Source organism: Colossoma macropomum, unplaced genomic scaffold (genome assembly GCF_904425465.1).
Source record: "Colossoma macropomum unplaced genomic scaffold, Colossoma_macropomum, whole genome shotgun sequence".
Taxonomy (NCBI): domain Eukaryota; kingdom Metazoa; phylum Chordata; class Actinopteri; order Characiformes; family Serrasalmidae; genus Colossoma; species Colossoma macropomum.
The window spans coordinates 10879868-10904727 of record NW_023494800.1 but is presented as its reverse complement, the minus strand read 5'-3'; the positions used below and the strand labels follow the sequence as shown (position 1 = coordinate 10904727).

At 40.8% G+C, this 24860-nt stretch overlaps 1 protein-coding gene across 1 annotated transcript in view; it reads right to left on the bottom strand.

Annotated features, from left to right (window-relative positions):
* The window catches only part of LOC118820121 (splicing factor SWAP), a 131310-nt gene that overhangs the window by 35739 nt on the left and 70711 nt on the right, over positions 1-24860 (bottom strand). The window contains exon 13 of the mRNA XM_036588260.1: positions 23219-23403. Coding sequence (XP_036444153.1) covers positions 23219-23403 — 185 coding nt within the window. The remainder of the gene's footprint in view (positions 1-23218; positions 23404-24860) is intronic.

Sequence of the window (24860 nt, the reverse complement as noted above, 5' to 3'; positions counted from 1 at the left end):
AGGAAAATTGCACAGAAGTTTCAACAACTAAATAAATATCCATTTGTCTTTCCGACAGCTTCCATTCTTTTTGCGAGACTTGCTTTCAGTTTTATAAAGGAATGTGCAGGGAAATTTTTTCACACCTTCAGAAACTCATGATGTTGATGTCTGGGCTCAGGGGTTGAAAGCCCATTCTTGAGAACACAAGTAGTTTCTTTATTTGATTCGCAAATTTTCTTCATTGTCTGTTTCGTTATCTCAGTAACAGCTTCTTGACAGTGACACATCCTTTCAGACAGACCGCGTTTCCCTGTGTTCTCATAGTGGAAGGATGGACAGAAACACTTGTGGATGTTTTCAGACCTGAAGCAAGAATTGAGCTTGATTTTCTTCAAAGATAAAGCTTTAAACACACTATCTGACTGTGACAGTTTTAGTAGTGTACCAGGTCTTGCACGGTTGATAGGATATATATTAAAAGAACATATAAAATGTCTTTTTCCCTCTAATGTGTCACAGACCTGAAATCACTACTCAATGTTTGAGCATGCCCTCATGCCCTCTCTCTAATCAGAGACCACAGTGCCATGGCAGGGCTGGTGTTCAATACTGTAGGAAAGCTTTAATCTATTGTAGCTTTAGGCGATGCTCACACCAAAGGATTTTAGCCTGAAATGTCCAGTACTAGGCACATTTTCAAGATCGTAAAAAAGAAATATCATGCCTTTAAAGCACACATTGTCACAGAAAATCATTTCGTGTGAGACGGTCAGAGACTCTTGTGATTCTGAGTCTGGACTCTGGTCTTGGCTACTGTAGTGGGTACAGCACGGTAACCTTAGAATGCATCATGATGATAGAGCATTCCATTTGAAACTGCCAGTGTGCTCTCAACACAAAAATCATGTGGGAAAACTTACAAACTTCAGGTCCTTCACAGGGTGTCTTTCACATTAGTTTTTCTCACTCTTGACACTTGGCAAAACAGCCTCCAGCTAAAGTGCCCAAGCATGCTTTTCTAAAGTAACATATTTATTTTTTTCATTGAAACGAAATCCTGTCTTGCTTACAAGTGCTTACTTCCACCAATGAATCTCCTCTCAATAACCAGCCTCTTGTTCAGACCCTTTTTTTTCCTATCTATTTCTGTTTTTGCCCACAAATGAATGCACACAGAAGAGCCACTGCCAGCTGTGCTTCACCTTCTTCCATGCTGGTAATGATGCATGCACTTCTGTTCTTGCAGTAACACAGCACACAACACCAGATTCTGGATTTAATGGGTTCAATGCCTGAGAACAGGGGAAAGAACCAAAAAAGTGTGATCCACAGTGATTCATAGGGCTGTCTTGAACAATCTGAATAGTCAAGTAACTATTTGTTACAGTGGTATTCAATCCTCCATTTAGCATTTAGAAAGCTTGTCTTTTATTCAAGCCACAAAAACTGTAGTGTAAATTACAATACATTTCATCAGTAAAGGTGTTTGAAAAGAGCTGTTATTGTTGATATTGTTGGTACTACTGACCACTGAACCACTGGTGTTCAATACTGTAAGAAAGCTTTAATCTACTGTAGCTTTAGGCGATGCTCACACCAAAGGATTTTAGCCTGAAATGTCCAGTCCTAGGCACATTTTCAAGATTGTAAAGAAATCTCTTGCCTTTAAAGCGCACATTGTCACAGAAAATCATTTTGTGTGAGATGGTCGGAGACTCTTGTGATTCTGAGTTGGGAAAATAAAACGATAGCATTCAGCAGCTCATAATCCAAAGGAGGTGCTTAAGCCTACACAGTAAGTGCACTGCTCCCCCTACTGACCACTGAACACAAACTTTATAGTGTTAAAATTACGTCAACTGGAAAGAATAAAATATATAATGAACAAAATGTCTAGTTTTCTAACACGGCAGAATGATGTGATTATTTACTACAATTAAATACTGAAAAGCTGCATTATCGCAGTGTACGAGATGCTTCAGCACTAGTTTGATATTGTTTTACTTTTTGTATGGTGCTCAGTCTCAGCAGTTCAAAAGAAAAGCACAGAGTAATATGTCTAAATGGAACATGGAATAGCTGCAGCATTTGTTTGTGTGTTTTTCTATTTGTATTCTTATTATTGGTATTATAGATAGATAGATACTGATAATAGTTTTATTATTAGGTTAGTCAACTGCAAATGGATCTTCTTTGTTAAACTATTAGGCTCAAATTTACACACACCCCTACCAGATGTGAGTTGGATCATACAGATATGCCAAAGATGAAAATGATGAATAACAAAACTGTTGCTGAAATGTGTGTGAGCTCATTTAACGATCAGATTTGACCATACGCAACTTTGATAAACAAAGGCCATTGAAGCTAACAGAGACACACTCGCATGTGGGACCATCATCACCAGATGATGAGAAGAAAATTAAGTGCAAAATTTATGATAAGAGTCACAGAGGCACAACATGTTTGATGAATCATCTCAAATATGGAAGTATAGTAATATTTATTTGAGCTCCGCAAATCGCTGGCAAGGTTGACACTAAAAGCCTCAAACCTGTTTACTGTGGGGAGCTATGGCTGTGGATCAGGAGGAGAACACCAACACTGCTGCTGTGGTGGGTGCTCCCAGGCAGAGGTGTCTGGCAGGGGGTGAAGTACACTCCAGCCAGACCCTTTAGGCTGTGTACAGACAGGCGCATTCTGCGGAGTGGAAGTGTACTCAGTTTCTGTGGTCTTGCTGCCTTACAGCCTATGTACTTTGGGTTCAGTACAGGCTGCAGCAGTCAAGCCGCTTCTAGGGTGGTTGTTCAACTGAGCCTGTAGCATCAAAACATCCTCGACCCTCCATCCACTCTTTGTAACTCAGCTATGACGGAGCTCAACCAAACTTGTCGATCTCATAGCTGCTTGTAAAAACAGTGAACTAGCCAAAAAAATAACTTGATAAAATAAAATCAAAGTAACTAAATAACTAACTATAACTATGATGGTGAAAAATAAAAAAAACAATCATTCTAATTTGTTACACCATTAACGTCTAAGTGATTTCTTTAAAGCTCAACCTAAGCGAATTCGGAGATCATCCAGTGTTGTGGAATCAGCAACGAATGCTCTGAGCTGTTGGAGGTTCACTGCCGATGAAAATCACGTTGCACAGTTATGACTAATTCACTCTTATTGAAGTGGAGAACGCTTTCTGCTCAGGGGTCTCTCTCATCGCAGACTGGAGTGAGCCATCTTCTGGTGAAACTCTATGAACCCCCTCTTTCAATTGGTATGTGATTGGTTCCTAGGCGCCTTACGTTTGTAAAAAATGTGGTGGTTTAAAATGGGATTAATCTTCTTGAATCACCCTCCATTTTAAAATGCAGTTTTTAAGGGTGATTTTGAGCATGAGTATTTGAGTACATGTTCAGAAATATCAACGAGTCTCTGAGGCCTGTAAAATGCTGCACAGGCCAACCCTAGTGATTATCTATCCCCTGTAAACTGTAAAGTGTGCATCACCAGAATTGGAAACGAAAAAAAAAAAAAAAGTTGTTATAAGTGATGTGCTCTGCTGCTAGGCTTTGCAAGACCACTGGTATATGCTCTGCCTTAGTATCACACATTAGGCCGCTTTCTTCATTCTCTCTGTCTCTCTCCCTCTCTCTATCCCTGCCTCCAACTCCCACATGCTCTGCTGATTGGGGTCAGCAGATGATGACGGGATTTGAGAGTTTGTGAAATCTGTCGTGTTAAAGCTCGCCCTTAAACGCATATGGTCGGGTAGCCTCCGCCGACCCTGCAGCCATTGGATAGCGGCAGAGTGAGTGGGAGTGAGAAAAAGGGAGTGAGAGGGCAGAAGGATGAGGAGAGAGCCAGTCTTTATGCTTTTATGCTTATGGTGAAGCTCCAGCGCTCACATAGCAATGCTTTGCAGTATAATTACCAGAATCTTTTGTAGCAGTGGACCAATTTCGTCAATAAACGCCCCGTTGGGCTACTTTCGTGGAACTCTGACAGGGCCACGAGAGGGCACCCAGAAAATGTGGAAGGCTCCCATGGTGATAAAGGCAGGAAACGGATCTCAGAGAGCAGAGCATTGATTATTTAACTGCCGGGTAATCATGGAAGCCATAATCAGAATTTAGCTGGAAAGCCAATTAGTAAGGGGGCGAAAACAAACAAAAAAAAAAAGTGAGCTGGTGAGCCATTTCAATTCAAAGGCTTAAAAGTGCAATTACATGAAATTATGTGGGCGAACAGTAAAATCAGTAGCAGCTTTATTTGTGTGAACAAAAGAAGTTGATTGAGGCTCTTGCTTTGTTTGATCGCTCAGCTAGAGAGGAATTAAAGCCCTGTGTTTAAAAAATAGAACTAAATAAATAAATAACATTAATTTAAAAAACTGCATGTCAGTTCAGAAGAGGTGACTAAAGCTGAGGTCTAGGAATCCCTCAGAAGTCAATAGCTTAACTGGCCCTGCAATAAGCTGCTGCAATCTCAAGCAGGATGAATGAAAGAATGAGGGAGAGTGCAGGCTCTCACCTCTGCACTCTGCTTTTGTCCCTAATCGGTAGGATGCATCCCCAGAGTGTGGCCTGTCTTGTTAAAGCAGACCCTGCTGGAGACACCTCTCCCAGGAGAAAGGCGCTTTTGAACAGAACATGTCAGCTCGGAGACAAAGAGCCCAATCAATTAGAGAGCAAAGTACACATCAGAGGAGGAGAGGCAGCACAGCCCAGGGGCAAAAGTGTGTAACCAGGACAGTGTGTGTATGAACACATGTGCTCACGCACTCCCGTCTGAGTCACAGACACATCAAACAGCACATACAGGTTCAAACACCATGGCACTTGAGTGCAGGAGCACTAATGGAAGACACTAGGGGGTACCCTGGTCATAAACCATCCCACTTAAGCTGGGAGCGACACATACATAAGGCTCCTGAGCTCAAAGCGGACCACGTCGCCACAACTGGCCTCAAAGGAACAGACGGCAGAGAGCTCAGCGAAACTCACAGGCATCAGAAGACAGTCTATGCATTAAAAAACAGTAGACACAGCAATACTTGAGCTCAAAGGCAACAAACAAAGCAACACTGTTTAAAGACAAGGAAACAAAGAGGACAAAGGTGAACAACATTCTTAAAAATAAAGGTAACAAAAAGGTTGCTTGGAGTGACAATGTAGAACAGGGGTCATAAACTATCCCTAAATCCGGCCACGAATAAAAAATTTAATTCTCTGCGGCTAAATATTTTCATCCTATGGATGGATTCGCTTCACCCACCAGACTGTGGCTGGTTATCTACCATAAGCTATAAAAAAATCAGCATAGGCTGATGTGTTTGCTGTTAAAAGCCAACGCATGCAAGAGGAACCATTCAAAAGAAAACCTGACGCAGCATGAACGCGGCACACTGAAAAACCTGTTCTAATTTAAACCGATAGTTAAATCTGCCTTTGTGGAGTCACTCGGGTTCTGACACAGCAGTAGACATAGCATGTCAGAATAAAGTAATGAATGGAATGCATTGTCAACACAGAGTGACGACTAAGAAAAACTTCATCTGTGTCCAGCAGGAACGCCAACGTTCTCATAATCGTACTGCAAAACATAAGTTTACTTGATTTAACTGAACACTAAAATATTTACATTTTTCATTTACAGCATTTAGCAGACACTCTTATCCAGAGCAACTCAGCTAGCTATAAATAGATTAGAGAGAAAACTAGTCCTGAGCTCAGATATTGCTAGAAACAAAAGCTGATGTTGATAACAAGAGAAAAAGAAATAGCATTAAAGCGCAATACAATACATTTCAATAAGTACTTAACTTGGTGCCCTTAACTTAGTATTAAACACTGTATTTACTGCTACCAGCACTATTAATACTAATATCAACAATAATTTACATAATACTAGAGGTAGTAATAGTGGTTTGTGGTGACAGATGAATTGCTACTAAGACACTGACCAAGATGTACTTAAATAAGTGTATGTTGTGTAGATAAATTTATACTTGAGGAAAAAAAAAAGAAGGAGCTGGCTCCCTTTTGGAGAAGACCACCTGGCTAGTGGCCCAGAGATAATTTCGGTATTAGATCCCTGCTGTAGAAGCACTTTTGGTTCCCTTAAGAACTTTTTGATGGATGGTTTTTTTTTGTAAATGAGATGAAGTGTGTAGAATCTCTTTGAAAGTGTACATTTTCTTTGTATTTTACTGTTTTCCTTGAGGTCCAGTTATGACGTTTGTATGAGTTTAGGCATCAAATAAGTCATAATACATTTTTACATGACTATTTTCTAACCTCTCTTTATCACTTAGAGCTAAACAGGTTGTTTTTGTTACTGTGCCTTATCCAAAAAGCAGTCTGGGCTGAAACACCCCTTATAACTTCAGTGGAGTGAGTCGGTAGAGCTAAACTGTTGTAGGCTGAATAGGCAGATATGTGACATCACAAAAACAACTAATTCAAAATGGGTTGTTTCTGCAGCTTAGTTTCCTTATACGCACTGTATGAACTGGGGAGTGAGTCAATGTTTACAAACTACATTAAACTCTTACTTCAAAACACTAAAAGCCTTTTTCATTCTATGGGCCTTTTCAAGTTAAAAGAACCTTCAGATCATGTAAAGACTCCATACAAGTAAACTAAACCGTACATTCAAGCCATGAAGCATTCAGGAGCCTTTATTTCTAAGACTGAAAGAACACAAAAGCCAGTGAGCAGTGGAGTCACAGGTCAGAAAGGGAGGCAGAAAGAAAGGCGCTGAGTGAAGAGTGTCGGTCACTTCTGAGATTTCTGCTTTTAACAAGCCTTTCTTCAGCGCGGACAGGGGTGTGGGGGAGGAGGAGGAGGAAGACGAGTCCGCTGAGAGTAATGGCCTCTACGTATTTAAGTTAATAACGGAAAGCTCATAATGAGAAACGAGACGAAAGCAAAGGCCGTATCAATAAAGGACTTGGTTGAGATTGATGACCGGGGTATATCGATACCCAGGACGCAAGGGCAGCTGGAGGGCCGGCCGTCCACTGTGAACAATTTATGCCTTTAGTCATCAAACCAGAGACCACAAGGCAGCCAGCTGGCACAACCATTTCTGCAGGCACACACTTTCCTTTAATTAGACTGAGTACACTCAAGGTGAAAAATATAACTTTAATGATTACATACTGTTTGTTTATTCAGATCCCAGCATTATTTGTGTCAACAGACTGAGTGGAAGCCTGAGCCGCATCTAAATGTTCATTTCAGTTAATCAGCCAGAGGAAACGCTGCAAAATACGGCCGCTGCTGTGATGCATACCAATGATTTTCATCCTTGCTGGGATGCATGAAGACACGCGCACGCACGCATGCAGATAACGCAGAGGAAACAGCTAGCTGTTCAAATATCAGTACACCACAGATCAAGACTACTTCTAACCACTGAGAGTCACCAATACATTTTCTAGCATTCCATATAGAGGGCAGTACTGAGCAGCTCATGTTTTACAGTTTTCTTCAGGATGGAAGATGAATTTTAGACAGCTGTGCATTTTGTCAGAAAACACAAAAAAGAGTTTAGAGTCTGACAGACATTGCGACTCACCCTGATGCCAACTGACGACAATTTCCCTGACAATTTTTTTTTTAACTTGACCGCTGCACAGTAAAGGCTACATCCATCTCTATAAAATAATGACTCAGATTATGTTAGTCATGAAGAAAACTTTCACATGGATTTTTACATGCGACATGTCTTGCTCATAATTTGGGTACCGTGGCAGGAAAATGAAGTACACATTAGCATTTTTGTTATATCAATATGATCACCAAATGGCTTCACTGTGCTGTGTACATTGTTACGTCATCAGCAATCTAGATCTCTCTCTCACTCGCGATCTTAATATGCAGTTTCTCCTCCATGTGCTGCCAAAACAGTCCCAATGCACCGAGGCATAGACTCTACAAGACCTCTGAAGGTGCCCTGTGACATGTGGCACCACGACCTTAGCAGCAAACTCCTGCAAGTTGGAGTCAGTTGGAGCTGCAGCAAATCAGACTTCTCGTTCCAGCACATCCCACAGATGCTCAATTGGATTGAGATCTAGGGAATTTGGAGGCCAGATCTGCGTCATGTTCCTCAAACCATTCCTGAACAATGTGTGCAGTGTGGCAGGGCGCACTATCCTGCTAAAAGAGGCCAAGAAGGGGTGTACCTGGTTCGCAACAATTTTTAGGTAGATGGTACGTGTCAAATTGCCATCCAAGTCACTGTCTGGACCCAGTGTTTCCCAGCAGAACACTGCACAGAACATCATGCTCCCTCCACTGGCATCACTTCCTCAGGTAAATGGCACCCATGTACCCCAGCTGTCCACGTAGTGTTACAGAAAACTGAACTTGTGGGACCAGACATCTTTCTTCCATTGCTCCAAGGTCCAATTCTGACACTTGCATGCCTACGGTAGTTGTTATTTTCTGACAGCAGACAGGGGTTTGTATGTGCTACCTGACTGGCATGCAGCTACGTAGCCCCATACACAGCAGGATGCACTGTGCATTGTCACATTCCTCTTGTAAACATCATTAAAATTGTGTGTGACACAGTAGCACATCTGTTTGGTTATCCTCCTAAATCAACGAGCCTTTGCTGTCCAACCCCCTGTTGCTGGTTTGTGGTTTGTCCTTCCTTGGACCACTGTCAGTAGATACTTGCCACTGCTGACTGGGACCACCTTATAAGCCTTGTTGTTTAGGAGATGCTCTGACCCAGTCATCTGACCAAAATGGTTTGGCTCTTGTGAAAGTCACTCAGGTCTTTATGCCTGCACATTTCTCCCACAGCCAACACGTCGAGCTGACTGTTTAACGTTATTTATATTTATGTATTCCAGAACTTTATGTGCTGTTCTTACAAGATAATCATCGGCTCATCAGTGTACACATCTCCTAAAGCGCACAATTACCAGCAGAGAAGGAAAATACATACACACAGGACAAAGAGACACGTTCCCTAATCACAAACATAATACAATGGTGGAATGAGAGTATATTAAAAAACCTCTTTCATAAAAAAAAAGAAAAGAAATAATCTAATACTAATATCCACTGCTATTAGGAGAATTCCTTGTTTTCTGCATGACACATAGGACTCGTTCCTCTCATTATAAACGGTCCCTGGTGAAAATAATTCCTGGGCTGAGGTCGAATCCTGCTTCTGGCTGAGAACTAATCCTTTCCCAATTTATTCTACTGAGGTCAGGATAAGAGTTATAGAGTGCTCTTAAAGCTTTTGCACGGCTTTATGTATAAACTAATTAGAGGCAGCATGGGCGGGCACGTGACTGAGCACCCCAAACAGTCTGAGTCCCATTTCCTCAGGGCTGATCCATTCTATTCTCCACTACTGTTCCATTTCACTGCTCGGAGATGAAGGGGAAAAAATCCTTTTCTAATAAAAAATAAAAGTTAACAGAAAACACACCCGCCATTTCACATCATTTTTATTTCTGCAGCCTGGCATGCATGGCTCTGCTTGCCTTTATTAGCTTTTGGCCTGGTTATAAAAGTCAAATCCCACAATAAAACATGCAGACACAAAAAAATACCAAGTGATTTCACAGGCGTCTTTGGCTATTGGGGTCTGAAATGGCCTTACTCAAACCAGATTTTGGATTGAGAACATCTGGGGACGTGCTGGTTTTTTTGGTCCATGGCCCACACAGCCATATGGACAGCTTTTTGGAGCCAGTCATCAGAGGTGGATGTGAGTGGTTAAAACTAGAGTGGCAGTCAAAAAGTCTACTTTTTAAAAAATAGTAATCAGCTCGAGCCCCTCCATCTGTTAAGCTACGCTGATGTGTTGGTCGTAACGGGTAGATTACGTTACAGAGCGGAGCAGAGAAGCGCAGAGCTCAGCGTGGGCATGCACACTTAGCAGCAAGCTGCTCTGCTCTGTCTGTGTGACTGAGCCATCAACTAAACCGGATGCATGGGTGCACATTTATCAGCATTTATCAGGACTAACACATCTGCTCCTTGGAGTTCGTGTAAACATGTCACACAGTGACACTTCAGTTCTTGTCTGTGAACTTTGGGTGCATGTGCCGTTAACTAGCCAATGAAAACCAGAGGCATTAAATCAAGTTCTGTGTGCTGCACATTTTTGTGTTCATCTGCTCAATTCAGATGGTCTGACATGTATCTGATGATATGAATCACGGCTGCTAGAGGAGGGGAAATATTAACATTAGAAGGTGTAATGATCTCAATACAGCATCAAAATCTTAAAAAAAAAGCAAAAAAACACCCAACCAAACAAAAAAAACAAATAAAAAAACGGAACATTCGAAACATGGTATCGACGATACAACCCTCAGACTCCCACGCCACACTTCACGCAAATATGCAAATACATACGCTTTGAGTTACGCAAACATGGCTCCGAGCATCACTGCGTTCTAAAATGCGTCATGATGCAATACATAATGCAACACAAGCACAGCTGCATGCTGAGCATTTCAGCAAGGAGAACTCAGCGACAGCCAAGCCTGAACAAGTAAAGCAGCTCAAACTCCTCTACTGTCCACATGTTTAGTTGTTGTTATTAGAATAGCAGGAGATCCTGTTCACAGATGCCGTGATGTGTCTTCTATCACCCCCCTTGAATCTGGGTGTTTTAACTGCCACAGTAATATAAGAAAAAGAGTTTGGAGGGTTGCTGGACGGACGCTGTTATTTTCATTTGCATACTTGCACTGAGTATGTTTATGACCTTAGAGCTCCTCATTTACCGTCTTCTGTGGAAACCACTGTTAACGATCCTAGGTACGCGTGCCATCAAAGCAATGTGTGAGAGGCAGGGCGGAGCTTATACTATGTAAGCATCGGACAGGGCTATTTTTTATTTTTTTATATAAACCTTTAACTTTTAAATTTTTAGTATTTATTTTGTTACTAAAATCAAATTGAACCTTGACCCCACAATCTCTAAAGCAGCCTGGTATTTTTTGTAGCTATCATCCAATACCCGGTATGGATAATAACTACTTCTTTAATTTAAATCGGCTTAGATGGTGGTAATTTTGCACAAATCCATGCGATGACTAGTGGCATAGAGAAGAAATCTGGGCCCAAACCTGTGCTCTTTTAACCAGCTCACCAGATTTCAACTACTTTTTTAAAAGCAAGAAATTATTGTTACTGCATTAATGCTTGTTTGCATTTATTCTGAAGATCTATGGTCTTTTTTCAAGCACAAACACATCACAGTACAGTACTGTATATTACAGCTTTTTCTTTTCAAGTTTGGAGAAATAGACCTCCACTTACGTGACTTGTCTAATAATGTGAAAATCTAATTGAGAACATGGCTCAAACCCATCATAAAACCACAAAAGTGTGAGATTTGATTATATTGCTTGTAATTATGATTTATGATTGCATTTAATATAACCCTTTTCTTTAAACTTTAACTGTTAATAAAAAGCCAGTCACTCACAAGTGTGTGTGACCCTGCACATCACTGTTGCTTTAATTACACAGCTAGAATAAATGGTAATGACAAGTAATGAATGAGAAGTAATGACAAAAGCTGCCTACATGTTTTTCTTCCTTGCACACCTGACAGAAGATTTTCAGTTAGACAATGAAAAAACACATAAAAAACTCAGCCAGATACGATATTCTCGCTGGATGACTTAAGGCTAGGACTGGGCAATGTACTGAATATTTATGATATATTTGCAATGACCTTTTCTTTTTGAGGCAACACTGTGGATTTGCAGAGGGAATTGCAATTTATCTTTGCGTAATTCAATCATTAAGATAAAAACAAAGACATTCAGAATGGTTTGATGTGAAAGGCTTCATTCTTGAGAAACTTAGTAAGTCAGTAAGTTCATTGTGTCTCAAGTGTTTAATACGTCAAAGCTCCCTCACTGAAAACTACTACATGAAATGGTTATGAACATGGTGCTTGATGTCTGGAACATAGTTTTATGATCATTTTGAGAAAACATTTTGTCCCTAAAACATATGTTTTAAATTTATGAATGGCGAAGGGATACATGCAGGGTGTTGTAAGGCAAAACTTTTTTTTTTCCAGGTTTATCATTATTTACCATCATCAACATTACATATTAAAACTCAGAAGACACATGTAGGTTCACTAGTTCTTTTGTTTAATAAATAAAATTTTAATTTTTAAATTACAAAAAATAAAGTTACTTTTTTTTTCGTTCATCATGACCAATGGTTCCCATCACTATTGTAAACACTAGTTGGTATGTTTCTCTATAAGAAACCATTTCACATCAAACCACTATTGATGGAATGATTTTGTTTACAACTGAAATTTAAAAACATACTGCTGGAACACCCCTTAAATTTTACCTCCTAACGTGCATTTTATGCACTTCTTATCTCTGGAGTAAGCGTGTTAGACTCTATTCATTAGCAAGAGGGAAGCAATAATATGAATCTAATGGACAGCATAGTGGATAACAGAATCAACCTGCACACTGGGGGACAAAGAGAATGAGTTTCAGTTCCCAGTTCAAGAGGGAATACAGGCAAGATTCATAATATTGAATTTGACCACCATATTAAGCTACTCTGGATGAGAGTAGATGTACTCTGAGAGACCTCAATCAGCATCACCATAGTGCAAAGGAAATATTTAGTAATTTATTTTGAATCTACTTTTGAATAACTTGTTTGCTTCCATGTTTCACCGCATTTAATAAAGGCAATTTAATCCAAATGTATCGCCTTACCAATTGAAAAAAATCAATTTCAAGCCATTTTAGAAAAAATGCATGAATATCAAGATAAAGCATTTATTGTTGAAAGTCTGTGAAATCTCATGATCATACATTTTTAACAATCTCATCCAGCCCTACTTCAATAACACGCAGAATGCTTATGAGGCTGATGTAAATGAAATGGTTATATCGCCGGATGAATTCTGAACAGCATCTTAAACACCGTGCATCTGTTTCAAAGCTCACGCGAAAACAGATTTCTCCAGAAGGGCAATTCTGTCATGCACTGTTTGGAGAGACGCGTATATCACCATATGCTGAAACACATTTCTGTGCTTCTGATCCATTCATTTTAAAAACAACACGACTGCCAGGTCCACTCATCATAAATCTCCATGGGCGACATTCTTGAAAAACACATTAGGCTTCTTTCTTTACAATTTCCTGTGACTTTCCACCTCAAATTTACTACTTTTCTAAGAGCAACAAAAAAGTTTTTGAAATATTGAGGTTGACATGATATGACAAGTATGAATGAATATCTTTAATACGGGTGATTACAATTGAACCTCTGGGCTTAATGTAGGCGTTCAAGTGTTCTCGCTTTCTTCTGCTTCTTTAACATCCAAGCCTATGACCTTGGGTCCCTTTAACAAATGAGTGACTCACAGGTTCTTCCCTTTATTCTTCGTGCCTAACTTAAATCACACATACTCTTCTGAGGATTCAATCCTGAAGTGCGTCTCCTCCTGCGGTGACTCATTCTTTTATTACGCTGCTGACTGAGTCTCAGGTTAACGTATCCTTCTTCGGCATAAAAGGAGTTGCACTGTGACACTCATATTTAACTAAGTACAAAGGCTATAAAAAGTGATGTAAAGCCTTTTCTTCTGTCATTACTGCGCTCAGGCCGAGCTGACCGTTAACCCTCGCTGCGGGGATAAGTGCATTTCCACAAAGGTTCGCCACACGCCTGCGTCACAGTCTCCTCTGTTCTCACGTAGCGCCCGCATTCAGTATGCCACAATGGGCACGGCAGAGGAAATGACAGCAGAGAGCACTCTGCACATCGCTAAAAAAAGCTATGCAGCCCTCCACAAAGGACACCTATTATCACAGTCATGGAAGAACATGCCATCCTAATGCCTGCTTAGAGGAGCTGCTATATACACCGATCAGCCATAACATTAAAACCACCTCCTCGTATCTACACTCATTGTCCACTTTATCAGCTCCACTTACCATACAGGAGCACTTCGTAGTTCTACAATTACAGACTGTAGTCCATCTGTTTCCCTGCAAACTTCGTTAGCCCCCTTTTACCCTGTTCTTCAATGGTCAGGACCCTCACAGAGCAGGTACTATTTGGGTGGTGGATCATTCTCAGCACTGCAGCGACAGTGAAGTGGTGGTGTGTTAGTGTCTGCTGTGCTGGTACAAGTCGATCACATACAGCAGTGCTGCTGGAGTTTTTAAACACTGTGTCCACTCACTGTCCACTCTATTAGACACACCAACCTTGTTGGTCCACCTTAATCATCCTTTAGTCCTTCATAAGTGGTCAAAGGATGCTGCCCACAGGATGCTGCTGGCCAGATATTTTTGGTTGGTGGACTATTCACAGTCCAGCAGTGTCACTGAGGTGTTTAAAATGTAGTCTATGTAAGTGTCACTGCAGTGCTGATCCACCACCCAAGCAATACCTGCTCCGTGGTGGTCCTGTGGGGCCGCTGACCATCCTGACCATTGAAGAACAGAGTGAAAGTGGGGCTAACAAAGTATGCGGAGAAACAGATGGACTACAGTCTACACTTCTATGGTAAGTGGAGCTGAAAAAAAATGGACAAAGTGTTAAACAAGGAGGTGGTTTTAATGTTATGACTGGTCGGTCTATATCATCCATCTTTTTCTCATTTAAACCTTTCCTTCCCCTCCCTTCTGCAAAAGGACACGCTGACATACTTATCTTCAGGTTCACAAAAGAGGAGATTTTTTTTCAATACATCTGGAGTGTTTATAAGGCTACACAACGTCTACAAAAGCTCACGACACAAAAATTACATTTAAAAAAAGGCTTATTTTTTTGAAGCCATCGTCCGTCATGAAAGCTGCTTTTAAAAATAAGCTGACACTGGGTTGTGTCATGACCCTTTTTTGTGTGAAATGACAGAAGACTATAACAACTAGCTTTGCAGCACGGTGCATATTGCGTGACATAATGCTGATAAGGCACATTATATGGCCAAAGCTAGAATGGGTTGTACTGAAAAGCTAAGTGAATGTAATACGATGCCTGCCTTTACCACAAGTCAGTTTGCGAACTTTCTGCTGCTAGATTTTCCCTGGTCAACTGTAAGTGCTATTAGTGTGAAATGGAAGGAGTAACAACAGCTCAGCCACAAAGAGGTAGGCCACTCAAACTCACAGAGCAGGGCTGTTGAGTTATGAAGCACGGAGCGCGTGTCTATTATCTGTTGCATGACTCGCTACAGAATTTCAAACTGCCTCTAAAAGCAACATCAGCAGAAGAACTGCGTGTCTAGAACTTCATCAAATGGGTTTCAATGACAGAGGAGCTGCACACAGGCCTAAGATTACTATGCGCGAGGCCAATTGTCGGCTGGAGTGGTGTAAAGCACACTGCCACTGGACTCTGGAGCAGTAGATGAATCATGCTTTAATATCTGGCAGTCTGATGGACTAATCTGGGTTTGGCAGATGCCAGGAGAACATTATCTACTGGGATGCATAGTGCAAACAGTAAAGTCTGAAGGAGGGATGTCTATATCAGTTCACCCCAGAGAGTGTCATGACACAACTAATGTCAAGATAAAAAAAAGTCACCTGACACTGAGGTTATGTCTACCTGACATCAAAACTGGAAATTGCAACCTTTATGATACATAGGTTTATGTAGGTCTGTCAGTTGAAGGGCTCATGTAGGTGTCATACAGCCTTATGGGAACTTACCTACAGTAAAGCGCTACCAAAAAATCTTAGTATTAAGTGCTTGCATACGAAAGTAAAAAAAAAACAAAACAAAAAAAACACTCTCTCTCCCACACCTGGTCCCTCAGGGCTGCAGGTGTATCTTCACTGCCGGCGCTGTCTACAGAACACCACCTGGCTATCCAGATGACTCCAAACCTTCCTTCTATCGGGCTTGGCGACTTCCATTAGAGATGTGCCAAAAACCATTTAGTAAGAAGCCAGGCTGCTGCCAAACATCAAACACTTAGAAGTGTTGTATTTCCACTTGAAAGTGTATGGGAAGCCTGAAATTGAGGCTTTAGCTGAGGAACTTTGGTCCTTTTAAACCTGGGTTTTGAGTCCTTTGAGCCTCCCTCGATTTCAGCTACCCCAAGGCACCCCGTAAACTACTCAGAACAAGCGATGAGTCACTCCAAACATCCCCCCACACAATTCTGAGAGCACGCTGTGCAAAAACATACAGCTTCCAGAGTGAGGAAGCACAGCTCTCCTTCCATTATTAAGCTGCTCCCTGCAGGCTTTGAGGAGGCTTCCCAGGGTTGAGGGTCCAATGCCCAGCTTGTTGGTGTAAAATGGCCTATACACCACTGTCAATTGTTGTATAATGGATCAATAAGGCTTGTAGCTCAAGCTCAGCTAGTCAAGCGTAAATGGCTAAAGGAACGACATGATCTGACACGGATCTGAGTTGTAAACATTCTGATTTTGTTTCTAAGGTGAGGGTAAGGGTGTGACTTTGCGTACCATATATAAAAAAATTGAAGTTCAAAACAGTGTACTGAAACTAGTGATGGGTACTTCAGTCAATTTTGCAATTTTATTCAAATATGTATGGCATTTTTGGAAATTCGAATAATACTCCCAGAAAAATAAATAAATAAATAAATAAAATAATACACAAAAGCATCCTGAAATTTACACTGAGGAATGTAGCCAATCTAAGGTCTTTAAAATAATCATTTGTTTTCACCTAAGTAACATTACTAGTCTAGACACACTGCATTTCATCTCATAGCTTTCAGCAGGGAAACAGCAAGTTGGTGAAGAGTTAGTTATGGTGACACCTGATTAATTCTCTAAATGATGTCGATACGAGTTGTTAAAAATAACTTTTATGTTCTATAGCTATGCTCTGTACTAGCAAGACCCTCTGCTGGCCGGATTGCTGATCTTTTCCGGGGTGCGGCAGCCTTTAGCAGGTATGCAGTAGAATTTCTATGCATCCTTCTTTGCAGTAAACAGATAAGAAATTCTGATGTAAGACTCAGTCTCTTCACTTAACACTGGTGGAGAATTAAGTTCAGACACTGCATACTTCATAAATATGAGAACATACGCATATGAAAAATCTAATTTAGTATTCAACTTCAACTTTTTAAGCCTTCACGACTATTTAAACATTAGAACTCGGACTCGTCTCAAGCTATAATTTTAAACTATATCAGAAATATGCTCTTTTGCATCTTGTAAGAGTTCTCAGTTGCTGTTTTTTTTTTTGTAGAAAACACTCTCATTGATCAGAACAAGGCATAAGGCAGCATCTCATGGGAGTAAAGTGGGATGTCAGAGGGCAGAGTTTTTGCTATATACATGCCTGGGTGGATTTTTCCTAAAGTGGCTTGTAAATTCTTATTGTAGCAGTTTTGGGGGCTGATTTTGATAGAAGGCTCTTGCTGCAGGCATTAAAAACTTAGCCAAACTTAGCCAAAAGCCAAATCAATATTTTATTGCCGCTCTGAACAATCAAGACATTTAACACATAACCTCAGAATCAGAAACCGTCTCAAACATGAAAACGTACACCCCTAGCGAGTGGTCAGGGTGGTGAAGCATTCAAAGCCACTCTAGAAGCTCTAGTACACACTTTGTGTGTGTCTTGTCCCTACCACCTGCATCTCTGATCTGAGCACCTTGGGAACGGAGACAGTGTGGAGAAAGCTGAGATTCTTCTAATGAGGGCAAACCAGCAGCAGTGGCAGACTTGAAAAGCTGGAATCATTACTGCCACTGACTCAGAGGGAGGAGATGGAGGGAGAGTGAGAGATGGGAAAAGAGATGCAGTAGTCGTGAGGGAGCCTTAAAGGAAGACTGATCGCTCTAAGGAGAAGATTTACATTGGAGACGTGGAGAAGCCTTGAAGCGACACAACATGCGCAGCGCAATCCACTTAGCAGATAAAAGCACCAGACATCCATATTTACAGGCAGGCAAATAAGGTGGCATAAATCAGGCCTTTAGGAGACTGCAGTGGTTGACACTGACACAGCTCACTCACCCGCAGTGCTGTCAGTGCCAGCCAGGACCGCACTCACTCACTCAGATGAGTGAGTGCAATGAGTGAAGTTAGACGGGACTGGTTTATATCTGATGGTAATCCCATAAGCAAACAAACTGCATGGCTGGAAAAACAATACGGAGAGACTGAGAAGATATGTTTTTGTTTTTCATACAGGACAAAAATGTAATCACAGCATGGTGAAATGTAGATCCAGATTCCAGGCAATACATTATCGCCAGGTTATGTAGCACCATGCAGAATCAGTCCTGCTTTTTGAAGGAGAGAGGTCATTTTTGTAGGACAGTTGTGTCCCAGCAACCTGAACTTTTTTGATAAATGTCAAAAGAATTACTTGGTCTGCTGCTTTGTTCCTTATGGTATTAACATGTACAAAAGCAGCTCAAACTGGGCTCTGGACATCTGAGCTATATGCAAAAGTGCTTAAAAGTACTTGCTGAGGAGCAAAATAGAAAACAGCTTGGCACCATTTGCCCTTCTTGTCAGGAGCAAAGAATATCTTCACTCTTAAAAACATTCTGCCCTTTTTTTGTTGAAGCTCCAAAAAACGACGCATATTCCTCACAATAAAGTGCAAAAAATTGGTTCTGAATATTTTGCCTTTTTGTACTGTTTATTCTCAGAGTTCATTGTGCAGTGGCCTTCAGGTTCAATAGGATTTCAAAAAACGAGCCTTTCAACCTAAAAAAACTTGTGCTAACTGTAGTAAAAGTGGTGCTTCCTTTAAACCTTACTAAAAACGTAGCTTGCATACTTGCTATACAAACTACAGACTAACCCACTACGGCTGAATGATTTGGAGAAAAAAAAATCTAGTTGCAATTTTTCTGACCAGCACTGCAACTGTAATTTAAATATGGTTAGTTTCTATAAATTAAACTTTTTCCCCCCTCACAAACATCAGCATATCCATTTTTTTCAGGACGGGTCTAGATGGGGACGCTGAAAGACGTGTATTAGACTGCCAGCTCAAGGGCTCTGCATTATTAGGTTGAACTTCCCCTCTTAAAACCTGTGGAGACCGTATTGAATAATGCCAGGTATAATTAATATTGCAACTTATGACTTGAATACTGCTCTCCTTCAAATTGTGATTTTGTTATTTAATAATGACTTGTGCAGGTCTACCTACCACAAACCAAGTTGTTTTGCTTTGTCCTTTAAACACAGGATTGACTGCATGAAGCACTTCTTTTGTATGGTTCAGACTGAAGGTTTTTTCTATAAAGACTTATTTGAAGCCCTGCAGAACCTGACAGGTTTTTAGTGGGGTTTACTTTTGTACAACACAATTCCTGCAGCTAATAACAAGACAAAATAAAATCTCTTAAAGACTTGAGACTTCAGACTCAAACCAGGAATAGGGATGTGCCTAATATTCTCACAATTATGAGCAAAATCATAACATTTTACAGTCCTGTGAAAATTGTTAGTCTGTACATTTTCTTCTCCTTCTTGTGCTGGAAAGGAACAAGTATCTGAACAGTGATTCCAGTATTTGAATACAGGCATCTCAAATGGTTAACAAAGTACTCGAGCACTCAAGCACATGCCTACTCGAGACTCGACTCGGACTCATGTGAAGCAACTTCTGAACATCGACAATACAAGCATTTGTGCGTCAGAGCAAAGAGTGAGGGAACAGACACAGCATGTGCTGAAAAGTGGGTCGCAGGTTGTGTTTGAGGGTGTGAAGGCAATGAAATGGGTGGTGAAAGCTAAAGATGATGCAAGTGTAAGAGGAGCGGGGTCAAGCTCGTGGGTGTGAAGTGTGTGTGACTCAGGTAAAGGCCCCGAGGATGCTGGGCTGCAATGACCAGCTGCAGCTGCTGATTTGCCGCTCCGTTGAGCATGTTAATACAGCAGAGAACTGGGTGCCTTTGGAGGGGAGCAACATGAGTACTTTCACTGCTCTACTTTTCTTCTCTTCTCTCACATGTAGGCATCCCTGGACACAATGCTGCAAACTTCCAGCTGGAAGAAGAGCAGTGTTATGAGCCTGTAGACACTGCCAGGGGAAATCTGAGCTGCACACGGATGCTGTCGCCATTAAAGATAGAGTACCAGCACCAACCACCATCTCAATCCCACCAGACTCAGCAGAAACTTCCACTCACACTAAAAAACACATATTCAGAGTCCCTGAGCTGGCCACAAGAGCAGTTAGAAATTCTGGTAACATGTCTGCGAGTTCTTGAAGGAACGGATCGGAGAAAAATCAAATGTACAGAATTTTCCACTTACCCCAGATGTAGTCCATCAGCCGAGACATGCTTGGCATCCAGGTTTTGCTTCTTTAGTTTACCGCTGGAGCTACAAGGCTAAGGCCAACACTAGAAAGTAACAGTGACTCAAAGCTTCTCTGCAAATACATTCCTAAAACTTCTGTCAATCTGCATCCAGGGCTTTATTAAATGGGAATCCTATGGTTCTAATTTGATGGTTAAAAGTCATAGAGAACAGTTTGATGTGAAATGCATCATTGTAGAGAAACTTACTGTTTCTTTACTGTGGTGTGGACAAGAAGAGACCATTTTATTTATGATTCAAAACCACCAGCGAACCTGCCTGTGTCTAAGTTTATGTAATGGAGATAATGGTAAAATGGTGGTAAATCTGGAAAAAAAAAAAAAGTTTTCTTTGCAGACTGTTTTGCCTTTCGGTGACCTTCATGTACCTCTCCACCATGAATGTGTTTTAAAAAATATATGATTCAGGCCAAAATCTTACTTCAAAACTACTGCAGAACAATGTCTCAAACATTAGGAAGCATACTCATAACCATTTCATGCAATAACTTTCAGATAGTTTGAAAAATGCCGAAAGTTTGAAAAATCAGTAGAATTTCTGTTTATAGTTCGCACAGATTTGTCAATGAGGTTTAGGACACAGCAGCATGACTTATTGGGAGCTATAAAAATGCCCAAAATTTAGATGCAGTGCCTTTGTGCCTCTATAACGTGGTGATCAAGTAGGAATTCAACACAACACCCCTGTTGCCTATAATGACTGCCTGCAGTGATCAGCTACACGGTGAAGTTTCGGTCAATAGAGTCCACAGTAAGTCACACTTAGGGAGGAGTATCAAAAACCGATACTTAATTGGATCGGTTCCTGACTGGTCAGTGCTGAAATATCTATAAGCTTCTGGACAAACAGTACTGCTATTTGCATTTATGTAACGTTTATTCATTCTACACAGCAGACATTTTCAAATGGTTAGTGCTCGTTCGGATCAGAGGGAGGGTCGCTTGGCTCTGTGAGATGAAAGCATTCACATGCCTCCGACTACCTTAACCATTTCGGATGCTGAGTGTCATTCTGCTGGCTGAAAGGGCGGGACGCTCAAAAGCGTGAGCTCACTTCACTAAATTTAATGATAATGCAGCAAAATGCAATATATGTAAAGCCGTAGCTGCTTGTAAAGGGGGTAACACCAGCAACCTCATGAAACATGAATACAACATTCTATAAACCTGAAGCAGTGCAACATATTTGCTTTAGCAAAGCGGCAGCTGCACCTATGTCCTCAGTGATCCTGGTGTTGTGATGAATTGTGCTACCTTGTCGAAATGTCCTATTATCGTGCATGTTTTTAGGTAGTTCCCTACATAAAACTCAAGGTAGGACATTTTGCTTAAATGACCTAATCAAAAGTGCTACCAGCATTAAAACTGCAAAGCTGAAGTCAGCTTCCTACACGCCTTCTTGTCTAAATTTACAGCAGCTATTATTATAATGCCTGAGATGTCAGAATGTAACTGCTGCACCATTTAAGGTGGAACGGGAAAATTCGAACCAGAAGCTGGCGGACTGGAAGCCAACTTCAGCCTCATGTAAACACAGGTAGGATAGTTTGATAGTCTAACTGTCCTCATCAGAAAATGTTTTCAGCATTAAAATAATAATAATTATTGTTAGGATATTTTCAGAGCTGAGTCTGTACTGAATTAAAATTTGGTAGCTAGCATAGCATAAATCGTTTCAACTTAGTGTAAGCTGTTCTGACAACAAGGGGTAACCAGTTTTGTACTGCTTATGGTTGTTGATATTTTTAATAGGAGGGAGATGACCACAGCCTTTTCACATCTTTTCAAGTCATGTTCATGTTTTTCGCACAAAATTACGAAAAGTAGTTTCAATAAGTGTATCGCTACGTATCTGTATCGATAAGCAGTATCCATCCCTAGTCATACTGTGTCCTAAAACACATCGGCTATTAAATCACACACAAACATACACATACTCGCTCTTACGCAGCCTCAGAGACAAGTCTGCTCACCCTTACTGAAAACCTGGACATAGTTTATAATGACTTCTAGTGTTTGTTAGTAGTGGTATCCTCATGGCTCCAGTTTAAAACCAAGGAAACAAAATTTGGCACCAAACATGTCTCTACTGATCAATTACATCTGATGTAATTGGAAAAATGTGTCGCTGAAGCAATCCTTTAATATCCCGGCTTCTTCAAGATGTGAAACTGAAGCTCTAAGTAAATCTGAATCTTCATTTTGTTTAGATTTTTTTTTTTTGGTTTGGAGCCTTTCTTATTTTTAACATTTCTTGTTTAGCCTCCAGCAGAGATCTTGCCGGGTGGTAAACTGAGACACAAACATACACATACTCACTCATACGCAGCCTCAGAGACTCCACTGCTGTCAGAAAAGCTAAATCACATACCGCCCGCTTCTCTGTTAAGTTCATAAAAGGGCCTCAGCAGCACAGAGGGGATACACTATGCACAATGCTTTTACACATCTCAACTGCACTGTCGAAAAGGGAAGTGCAATCACCTGCTCGGGGGACGAATACAAAAAAAAGAATATAACAATGCATGATGAGTACTGTATTACAGTAATGATTATTTTTTTTCCCCAGATCGATAATATAATTTTAAACAGTTCTTTTACAGAGGATGTAACCACATAATCCTCAGAGTCTATGTGAAAACGTGATTAAGCCTTTAAAAGGCTTGTCTGGCACAACAATCAATAAAATAATAGGCCAAACGCTAACAACTAAACACTATGCAGAACAGCCAAGTTCTCAGAAAATCCACTGAATGAAATATTCAGCACTTGGAAATGTGAGTGAAGTGCTCGTACATTTTTTACACATATGTACGCGGAGGGACGTAGCTGAACGCAACTGAAACAAAACAGTGTTATACAGGAGCAAGGGGTTAGGGCAGGGCACGCAACCACACTCACCTCAGTGGGAGCAGAGGGCTCATCGGCTCGTTTGATCTCAGCCTCAGGGCCACGCAGGGTCTGCAGGAACAGGGCTGCTTTCCTCTTGCGCTCGGCCTGGAGCTGCTTCTCCTTCGACTCTTTGGAAGCCTGAGCCAGCTTCTCCCTCGCAGCTGCCGCCAAGCGGTCCTCCAGCTTCTGCTTGGCTGCAGGGGGAAACAGGCAGTAGGGTTAGACACGCACGGTCCAAAACTATAAAAGTAAGAAGTGCTTTTTTTAAAGTTTCAAAACTTCTTTGTCAAGAACCAAATCAACAAAAAAAAACGTTTTGTTGGTGTTCCAAAATATTCTATCCCTCGTCAGCAGAAAGCCCAGTCTATATAAACTAAATAAAAAAATAATAAAATTTCAATATAAATACTGGACATTAAAGGACAAAATTGAATCTGTTTTTTCCAAACTGTGAAGTATTCATTTGATTGGTGCACACACACACACACACACACACACACACACACACACACACACACTCTAACTAAACCGCTTATCTAGAGCCTATTCCAGCGGTCATTGGGCGGAAGGCAGGAACCACCCAGGACAGGTTGCTAGTCCATCACAGGGCAGACAGACAGCCATACACATTCACACACATATTCACACCTAGGGGCAATTTAGCATGTCCAATTGGTCCCGACTGCATATCTTCAGACTGTGGAAGCAAACCTGGAGCACCCAGAGGAAACCCACACAGACACGGGGGACAGCATGCGAACTCTTGATTGAGACAACGGAATAAAAAAAAGAAAAAAAAAAGAGAAAAAAAAAGAAAAATCAGTGTTTTTTTTTGTTTGTTTTCAGCTGGTTTCCATGTTGAATAGTCCTCAGCTGTGTTGTGGTTGTGTTTTGTTTAAGGCTGTTTTCAAATGTTTACCAAAAGACTGAAATGGCCTACGCACACTGTTGTGGTCAGGCTAGGGATGCAAATTTTTGCTAATACTTTAGACCATCATTAAACAGCGAATAATCATCAAGCCTAAAATCAAGGATGCAACCCATCAAAACATCAATTATCAAACAATTCTGAAATCTGATTGGCTGAGCCATATTTAAATTCGATGTAAAATATGTGATTATTTTGCACACTTATGAGTGCACACTGAATTCTGTCTTAATGAGCCAAGACAGTACAAAAGTTTCTGTGTATAGATCTTTGAAAGCGGTACTGATCGGTAGTGTCAGTTTCAGTTTTTATTTAAACTGAAGGGAAACTGTTGATGACTATATATCAAAAAAAAAAAAGGAATACATAACGTGCTGCTTGAAAATTCTATATCTTGAAGTTACACAGTTATTTTTCACTCATTACTCGTCCACGTTAACACGAACACACCATGACTGGGGCTAGCTTTGGTTCAGTGTACCTCACTAGCTTTTGAGGTTTTTTTACCTTTAAGGTTGTTTTAACCAACAGCATTGGTCGAACAACTGTTTATTTGTTGGTTAATGGCTATTCGTTTTATCATTTACATCTCTCGTTTGGACTAAACAACTGTGGAACTGGGAGGCATCTGGCACATAAAAATCCCTTGAAATCCAAACTTATTTTTCAGTCATGCTCTTTGCCTTGCCAGCAATGTCCTTCAAAATTGGACTGTGTCCTTCA